Source organism: Papilio machaon, chromosome 6, assembly GCF_912999745.1.
Source record: "Papilio machaon chromosome 6, ilPapMach1.1, whole genome shotgun sequence".
In the NCBI taxonomy this organism is placed as follows: Eukaryota; Metazoa; Arthropoda; class Insecta; order Lepidoptera; family Papilionidae; genus Papilio; species Papilio machaon.
Window position 1 is genome coordinate 3,452,654 of NC_059991.1, and position 9,475 is coordinate 3,462,128.

Sequence of the window (9,475 nt, forward strand, 5' to 3'; positions counted from 1 at the left end):
ACGTATCGTCTCTCGCATTGAAGTCGAGGTACGATTTCATGCGGATGTTCCGAACTTGCAGAGGCGGAGGCGAGGTTTCGTTATAACCCTAATTTAAACTGACGAAGTCTTGATTCTTAAGCCGCATTCACATTTGTCTGACGTGTTGTGTCGTGATGCTTTCTGTCGTGATGGCTACTGTTCACATCTATATGACGCGTTATGACGCATTTTTATGCTACTATGACGAAGAAGATATGCAGTTATTGGCACTGGCAACACTTCTAATAAAACAAAGAAAGAGAAGAAGATATTGGATACATCCAGTAAATACAAAAAGAGAGACTAAAGGCGAGTTTCATTGTCTCGTTAAAGAGCTTGAGAGTAATGCTGAAAAATTTCATCAGTATTTTAGAATGTTTAACTTCTGACGCGTCACAACACAACAAAATTGCGCGTGCACACTAGTCCGACCCGCTGTGTCGTGTCGCTGCGCCGTCCCCCGCACCTCACCCATCCTGACGTGGACCGGGATCGCTTCTGACGCGACACAACACAAGCCATCACAACACACTGCGTCAGAGAAGTGTGCACGCAACCATATTATTTGTATGAGACCGATACCTTTCTGATGCATCACGACACAACACGTCAGACAAATGTGAATGCGGCTTTACACAACTGTTAAAGGAACAAATATTTTCGGGTCAGGGTAATAAAGTATTTAATTAAGTATGAACTGATAATAAATTTTTGGATTTATAATGTTTTAATTTCCTTGGATGAATTCATCGGTTGGTTGCCGCTAGTAAAATCGTATATTTTTGAGAAAAGTGAACCAACATATTCAGACGTGCTGAGGTATAGTTCTTTTTTTTACAAAAAGCAAATGAGTTGGGGTTACTGGTTACTTGCCTTCTTGTGTACATAAAGGAAGATAATAATTTAGTAATTTAAATTATTGGCAGAGTTTTTCTGAGCACCTAAAATAAAATTCTTTATCTTTGGTTGAATTCACTATGTTTACTCTTTTCATTTTCTATGGTCACATGTCATTGGTTATGGTTCTGAATGACAATGTCAGCTGTCAGACACATTTTAGATTATCAAAGTCAACTTTTGTCACGAACTGAACGATCTTTCGTGCAATAATTAGCAAATAATTATAAATTTGTAATACACGTAACAAGATCTTTTATCAATATTTGTAATTATCGTTATGGAATTATAGGAACAGTAAAACAACATCCATCGAAATGGTTGTTTCACCGCAAAGCCCTGCTGGCGAAGCCCCAAATGTGCAAGGTGCTAAAACCAATATGGCGTCCAAACAAACTTCTGTAGCCGATACAAGAGTTGAATTAGCAGAATTAGTTAAAAGAAAAGCCGAAGTAGCAGTAAGTCATTGTTTAATCTTATGCTTTATATTTAAGTGTTTAATTATAATATTTATATATCTATAATTAAAAATAGCTACTTAATAAATTAACTATTTGTTATTGTTTATCTGTCAAAAATGTTACCATGGTATCGAATTTCATTTTTTTTCGTTATAGGAAACTTTGGCTAGTTTGGAGCGACAAATTTACGCTTTTGAAGGTTCTTACTTAGAAGATACTCAACTGTATGGTAATATAATTCGAGGATGGGACCGCTACCTCACAACCAACAAAAGTACAAATTCCAAAGCTGATAAACGTAATAGAAAGTTTAAAGAAGCAGAACGGTTGTTTTCTAAATCTTCTATAACATCAATGGCTGTAAGTATCAATAGTACTTTGATGAAAACTTATTGTTAAGTATCTATTTATCCAACAGTTCATAACTTTACTTTTCACAATGATTAATATAATAATAGTAAAACTTCAATTCTTAACAGGCAGTCAGTGGACTAGTAGATCCAGCGGAAACAAAAAGTAAGATTCATATTATGTACTCCAAATTAATTTTTCCTTATTTTTAAATGTCTTGTACATAATTAATATTCTTTTTAACAGATGAAAGAAATAGTGAAACGGAATCTCAAACAAATGAAGATTCATCGGATACACAATTGAGTGGACTAAACTTGGGAAATCTGAATCATACAACAATACATGGCTCAACAGAGAGTATTGCATCTAAGCCATCCGGGAAACAACACACTAATGGAGTTATTGAAAAAGCAATGAGTCAAACAAAACAAAGTGCAACTCAAAAGATGGCGTCTGGTATGCTACAGAAGTCATTCAACAATGATACAAAAATGCTATCGGCAGTTGGATTAGACAGTAGACCTGGCACTCCAAAAGATAAGGATTCTTCTCTAGGTATTGCCAATAAAGGAGATAATGCACTGAACTCATTGAAGCATAAACTCACTAATAGCAACAGTAACAATGTAAAAAAAAATAACAACAAAAAAGCGAGGCATAGATAAATCAGACTCGTCTGCCAAAATTGCTTTCATATGACAAAATTGTACTGGCATGTAACATCTTTAGAAAACAATTTAAAACTAAAATTGCCTTACACACACTGCCAAAAATAAGTATTAATGTCAAATGGAGTAAAAAAATAAAAATGCAATTTTATTCTTAATAGTTTCATTTCCTTTAAAATTTCCAATTTTATCATAATAATCTTTGGCATAACTTAAAAATATTATGTCATTTAATCTTCTCTAGAATTAATTGATCTTAATATTGTTTGTTTAATCCTTGACTCTGAAAAATAAAGAAATCAAATTGAGAAGTGTGTTTTATTTTGTACAGTATTAGATTTTTAGATTTGACAGTCTTTTCTGAAAAACCCTTTAACTTTGTAAGTGATAAAAAACATACATTCCTCACACACCATAGATTTTTAATATGGAATGTATTTTTAATGATCATACTTACGTTTTAAAACTTGTGGCAAATCTCTAATTGGGCCACAGTACCTTACCGATATGTAAAATATTAAAGGTAATAAGGCAATTACTCCAGCACTGCTTAAAAATACAATCTCAGGTGATCTTCTTAGCTTGCAACAATTAAAAGTCTTGCTCCAAATACTTCTGGTAGCATTCATCTATAAAGTAATTATTTCTTTATCACAAATTATATGATCAATCATTTTTTTTTCTCTAGTAGGTACCTATTGAATTCACTTATCTTTTATATTTCTAGTACTAGTGATAGATTTGTAATCTGTACTCTATTACAAATGTTTATTGCAATTTTTTTAATAAGAGGAAACAAATATAACTTACAGAATCAACAATATCCATACAAACAGAATCCAATCCCATAGAATCTGCGCTTAAAGTAGCATAGAATGAATCTAACTGAAGGTAGAATTGCATACATTTTTCACACACTGTATTATTATTTTCTGGATCATAATTGTTGGAGAAACAGTTCATGGTGTCGTTAAATAATTTTATAAAATGGTTTATATCATTTTTTATTGCTGGTTTATTATCAGTCCAGTTAAAGCAATCTGGAAATAGAAACATTTTTTAGATATTTAAATAATTCATTTTATGTTTGTAAAGGGAATTCTAAACTTACTGTTGCAATTTCCTTGTTCCCAAACAGCTGAAATGCTGTCATGATATTGCAATACCACATTCAATCTATCATGTGACATAAAAACAGATCTGCAGGATGTGCCATTAACAACAGTTTTAAGAAGCTCTTGATATTTATTACGAAAACAAACGTAATGATCAACACATTTTTCACACAATCGTACTGGTCGTGCATTTAAAATTGAACACATTGTCAAATTAGATGCACTCTGTGAAAACGATTCTAAAATTTTGTAACATTCTTTTGGATAAGAATACATATCTTTCTTCAGTACTGTATTGAACGGTTCATGGTTTCCATTGTTGTACCTAAAACATAATTGTTTTAGAAAAAGTTTTGTACTACAAATGTCACTTGAATAATTTGTACTTCACATTAGAAACTTACAATATAGAAAATCCCTTGTAGTAATTTTCTTCCGCGCAGTCAACACTTAAATTATATGGATAAAGAAAAAATAGAACGAAGAATTTTATCACAATCCCATATGTACTTAACATGGTAATGAGTATTTCATAAATTAATGTCAACAACGCAAACGTGATATTATTAAATACTATATAGAAACGATTACAGTACTAATAAATATTATGTTTTAAGGCATTTAAAACAAAATACTTCAAGTAACTTATTTTGGTCACTTTGAGTGACAGATGACATACGCGTATTTCATATGCTCTTTGATCACATTCGTATTTCAATACCTTTCCAAAAGTTCAAAATCAATTTTAATAAGTTAAAAACTTTTAACACTAATTCCAAAGTAACTTCTCCACACTTTGAAATGCTTAAAATCTAATAATTATCAAGCGTTAATTGCTTGACAGCGACATTTTATGATTCCAGTCCAGATTTTTTTAACTTCTAGTTGACATTTCCTTGTAAAATGTCAATGTCAAACTGATAAAAACAACAACAAATGAAGACCATTGCAAAAACAACAAAATTATATTTCGATTGTTATGCCATAAAGAAACGTTATTTAGCATAAATGTGATATAAATAATAAGAATATCAATTAAAAACTTTTCATGGAGATGGAAGTCAGTGAACCTACTCCTGAAGCTTTACAAAGAAAATTATATTTTTTACTTGAACAATTACAAGATATGGCACGAGAATTACCACCGTAACTATGATTTAAACATTTTTTGCTAATTAAAAAATTGAAAACTTTCGGTATAATCGTATGACCAAAACTAAACATCCTTTCTTTTTTAGGAAATACCAAATGAGAGTACCCATAGAATTACTATCTGGTTTAGCAAATTGTCTACTGAATGATACAATTTTTGAAATAGTAAAGGGATTAATGGAAATTCAACATGTCACTGAAAAACATCTTTTCCAGCAAAGGTTACAAATAATTAACCAACATACAAGTAAGATTTTTATTAATTTATAAAATGCAGAAATAAAAACAGTTTATTCTAATTAAAAAATATGTCTCGTACCCATGATATAATCATAATATACATTGTCACTTCACTTTAAAAGCTGTACAAATTGTATATTTCATGTGCTTTTAAACAGATCAAACTTTTCATGCAAATGCTACTAAATTTTGTTAATTGTTTTCCATAGACATACTATGTATTTCTATATATACTGAAGGAGATCTGACTGGCTCAATAAATTCATTTAATAAACATCTATTTACTTTTACAGTGGAAATACAAGAAATGATGAAAAATACCGTCCCTGAACAACAAGAAGTTCAGAAAACTAATTTATTAAGAAGGCACAAAGAAGAACTAAAACAAACCGATATGAAATTAGTTCTTCAATTGGATCAAAAGGTAAAAAAGCTAAAGTTAGATTAAAACAACAATAAAACCAGACTTACTATGTCCCAGTGACTATATAAAAAATATAAAGCAAATTATGTCTTACCCTTTAAAGTCATGACACATTATGACACATCTCTCATACTAAGTATTGGTATTGGACATATACAGTAATTAATTTTGTTAAAAAGAGCAAAGAGGATGTATTAATGATTTTACATATTTCTATTCTAGGTGAGTGACCAACAAGATACATTGGAAAAAGCAGGCGTGCCTGGTTTCTTTGTAACTAGCAAACCAATTGAAGTGAAAGTGCAAATGTATCTACTTGACTTTATATTAAGATTAAGTAAAATGGATATTCCACAATGAAAATAAATTATTATCACATAAATTGGGTTTAAGTGCATTGCTCTGTTCTAATACAAACAAGTTGTTACTGCCAGTGAAAAATAATTCAAAGGACTAATTCAAATTAGCTGGGTTTATCAGTGGTAGAAGCCAGTGACCACATTTGTTGTACAAATGGACCGACTCGCCGGGTGCTTCGCCTCCCAATCTGGTAATAATAATGAAACAACAGCCGGAGCTGAGGCTTCTGAGGAAGCCCTTGAGCCTAGTTACTCTTAAACAAGGTTTAGGATAAGCACCATCTGCGCCCAGCCACCTCAATCCCGGTGAAGCTGTAAATGCCTCTTCAAGGCAAATAGTGACTGTTCAGTCACAAAAAAAATCGCCTGGTGCAAAACAACGACCACACAAAAGACAGGCATCAAGTGAAAGCGATTCCATGTTTCATCAGATGAGTGTGTCGGAGGAATAAACTTAGTCCTCTTTCTCTTCCCAACCTTTTCTTATAAGGAAATGATGGGAAAGGGAATTGGTATAAACATTTTCCCCTTTCTATGCATCCCTTCATCTGATGATTTAAGGTAGGTAATGCATCTGTAAATGAAGATGTCAATGGGCAGTGGTTATTTCGGCACATTCTGGCTGTCGGTTGCTCTTTTGCCACCTGATAATAAAAAAAAACATATTGTTTCTATTTTTAGCCGACTTCAAAAAGAAGGAGGTTATCAATTCGACTGTATTTTTTTTTTTTTTTTTTTTATGTGTGTTACCGCGAAACTCGGCCCCTGGTGGTCCGATTTTGATAAAAATTATTTTAATCGAAAGGAAGTGCTTGCAGGTGGGTCCCATTTTTTTGTTTTTTTTTTTAAATAACTAGAAGACTAGTAGATTTTGAATATAGCTTCAAAATTTGTTGCGGAAATTAGGGACATTTTTGCTTTCAGCGCTTACGTAGGCTAAACTATAGGACCTACATAAAAATGATGTATGGCGAATTGTAGCTCTTTAAATGTGCTAAATAAAAGTCCGCGATAGCATACATCTATCTTTTATAGTTTTCTCACAATAACCATTTTTTTCTTTAGAAACATTAATTAAATTCATGCCCTATTTCCGACGCTATTATTCAAGTTCAGTATTAACCCTTATGTAAATAAATATGTTCATTATCAAGAGAATTTAATGTAGATTATATTTGCAATTGAAACTATATTATTCTGTCTAATAGTTTAGGAGATATCGTAAGAATAAAATTACGCGGAAACGAAAAATGCTACATCGCGTTACAATGAATAGCACAAATTTGCTTTCTGGGCTTACGTAGGTCAAACTATATGACCTACATTAAAAGATGTATCGAGTAATTATAGATCCTTAAATTTGCTAAATAAAAGTCTCAGGTGGCATATATCTATCATCTATGGATGTCTCACAAAAACCATGTTATTATGAACAAACTTCGATTAAATTGCACACGAAAAACAGCGTCGTAAGCTTACGGCGCTATTATATTATATTCGATATGAATCCTTATCCAAATAAATATGTTTGATGGCTAGAGTATTAAATGCAGATTACATTAGCCTTTAAACTATGTAATTCTGATCAATAGTTTGGAAGATATTAAATTATTAAAAACTACGCGCATTCGAAAAATGCTACTGCGGCGCGCGGCTGGACTAAATTAAAGGCACGCTACGATGTATTAGTTCGTTAATTTTCAATTTGTATACCGATTTTGATAATTATTTCATTGTTTAAAGGATAAGTGGTTATCTGGTGTATTCTAAATTAGTTTTTGAATTGAAGTACACACATATTAAATAGGAAAGTCCTTTTCTTTATTTGTCTTATTTATGTCCTTATACGTATTAAGGAAATTTGTAATTAAACTTCAAATTCACTAAAAATTGAGAAATAAAACAAACATTTTAAGAAAAAAAAATAGCCGACTTCAAAACAAAAAAAACTATCTCAAACAAAATGCGCTTAAAAGTAACTTAAAAAAAACAATTTCAAACAAAATGCACTCAAAAGTAACATAAAAAAACAATTTCAAACAAAATGCACTAAAAAGAAACAAAATAATGTCATGAAAACTCTCTAAACTCTAGTAGTTAGTAGTAGGGGCTCAGTTTTCCGCAACTCCACGACAAGCGCGTATTTTGCGTGTCTCTAAACTCTAAAGAAAGTTCTCTTCTTTCTTGTAACATGTCTATATTGTATAATTATTGTTATTTTGGAGTCGGTTTCGGCCTAAGTAGGGACATAAACGTAAGTATGTCTAATACATCTCAAATATAAAATTTCATCTATTTACTTCGGCCGACACCGACTGCGAAATAACAATAATTATACAATATAGACATGTTACAAGAAAGAAGAGAACTTTCTTTAGAGTTTAGAGGGTTTTTGAAAGAGAGAAGAAAGAAAGAAAGAAGTTTTCATGACATTATTTTGTTTCTTTTTAGTGTATTTTGTTTGAGATTGTTTTTTATGGTACTTTTGAATGCATTTTGTTTGAAATTGTTTTTTTATGTTACTTTTGAGTGAATTTTGTTTGAAATTGTTTTTTACGTTACTTTTGAGTGCATTTTGTTTGAAATTGTTTTTTTTAAGTTACTTTTAAGCGCATTTTGTTTGAGATAGTTTTTTTTGTTTTGAAGTCGGCTATTTTTTTTTTGTCAAAAAGAATGACAATATGTATTAATACAAAGACCACAGCATTGGAGTTCTAGGATAAAGGTTACTAGTCACTGGTACTATGAATAAAAGAAAAAGTTGTGCCTAAATTTTTATTGAGGCATTTTTCCAAACATTATTGTTTAGTACAAATATCACCTCTATTCATTCTACTTTTGGTATGTTAAGGGATTTTTAAAAATACCATTACAATGTTACATTTATTAACCATATTTAATATTAAAAAAACATTTACAAAGTGTAGATACAAATGGACAAAGAAAATATATGTTTGATTTAAAACAAATTATGAAAATAAATGACCGATAATTTTATAATTTTTTTTAAATTAACACATTCAATGCTACAATTTTTTTCACATGAACAGATAAATAAAACTCTAATTAGCAATAGAATAAGTCCTAGGACTCGTAATTAAGGCTTAACTTGAACAAAATCATTAAAAACTTATGAAAAATAAAAAAAAAACTTGATAGGTGTCAAGGGACACCCGGATGGAACGAAGTTCCTATGAATTTTCTTTATATATTATCACGTCGTTGCCATGGTTACTATAGCAAAAAGTGTCGTGACAACTTTTCGTAAGAATTTTTTCCGTCTAGCCCCCTTTCACAACGCGCGATAAGGAACTTCGTTCCAAAAAAATCTAAATCAAACCGACAGTATGCAATTGAAGTGGTGATTTCTTTTGACATGCAATTTTAACAACTTTTATTACCAAAAAAACTTGAGTTATTGCAAAAGTATAACAAATAACACATGTTATCTCCGTTCATACGTTTGTTAAATCACTCGACAAAAACTAGTCTAGTATCACACAATAAAATTGAACACTAACTAAATGATTACAATTCATAAAATACCGTTTGTTACATCATAAATAAAGTTATAAATAAAAAATTGTGCTTCCTTTTTTTCATTTTTATATAAATAAATAATTAAAAAAATATCGTTTATATAATAACCATCACCTATAAAGCACTTCATAAATGTACTTTTTGGTTTTTTTAATTTGTTAATTTATAATTTAAATTGTTTATCAATATTACTAATTTACGTGTTTTAAATGTTGAATATAAAACCTATATTTATGAAAACATA

The 9,475-nt window shown here is 30.7% G+C and overlaps 3 protein-coding genes across 3 annotated transcripts; 2 read left to right on the forward strand and 1 right to left on the reverse strand.

Annotated features, from left to right (window-relative positions):
* Positions 1-1,052: 1,052 nt before the first annotated feature.
* Positions 1,053-2,522, forward strand: LOC106716546 (chromatin modification-related protein MEAF6). Its single transcript, XM_014510072.2, has 4 exons — positions 1,053-1,376; positions 1,536-1,739; positions 1,859-1,895; positions 1,977-2,522. The coding sequence occupies exons 1-4, from the start codon at positions 1,236-1,238 to the stop codon at positions 2,396-2,398; spliced, it is 804 nt and encodes a 267-aa protein (XP_014365558.2). The 5' UTR covers positions 1,053-1,235; the 3' UTR covers positions 2,399-2,522.
* A 50-nt stretch (positions 2,523-2,572) lies between these two features.
* On the reverse strand, positions 2,573-4,124 carry LOC106716545 (osteopetrosis-associated transmembrane protein 1). The gene is made up of 5 exons (XM_014510071.2): positions 3,921-4,124; positions 3,513-3,841; positions 3,212-3,441; positions 2,859-3,030; positions 2,573-2,684 (listed from the first exon to the last, which is right to left on the reverse strand). Exons 1-5 carry the CDS (start codon positions 4,031-4,033, stop codon positions 2,632-2,634), a joined length of 897 nt encoding a protein of 298 aa, XP_014365557.2. The 5' UTR covers positions 4,034-4,124; the 3' UTR covers positions 2,573-2,631.
* A 312-nt stretch (positions 4,125-4,436) lies between these two features.
* On the forward strand, positions 4,437-5,724 carry LOC106716666 (gonadal protein gdl). The gene is made up of 4 exons (XM_014510231.2): positions 4,437-4,662; positions 4,755-4,915; positions 5,202-5,332; positions 5,555-5,724. Exons 1-4 carry the CDS (start codon positions 4,565-4,567, stop codon positions 5,690-5,692), a joined length of 528 nt encoding a protein of 175 aa, XP_014365717.1. The 5' UTR covers positions 4,437-4,564; the 3' UTR covers positions 5,693-5,724.
* The last annotated feature ends 3,751 nt before the right edge of the window (positions 5,725-9,475 follow it).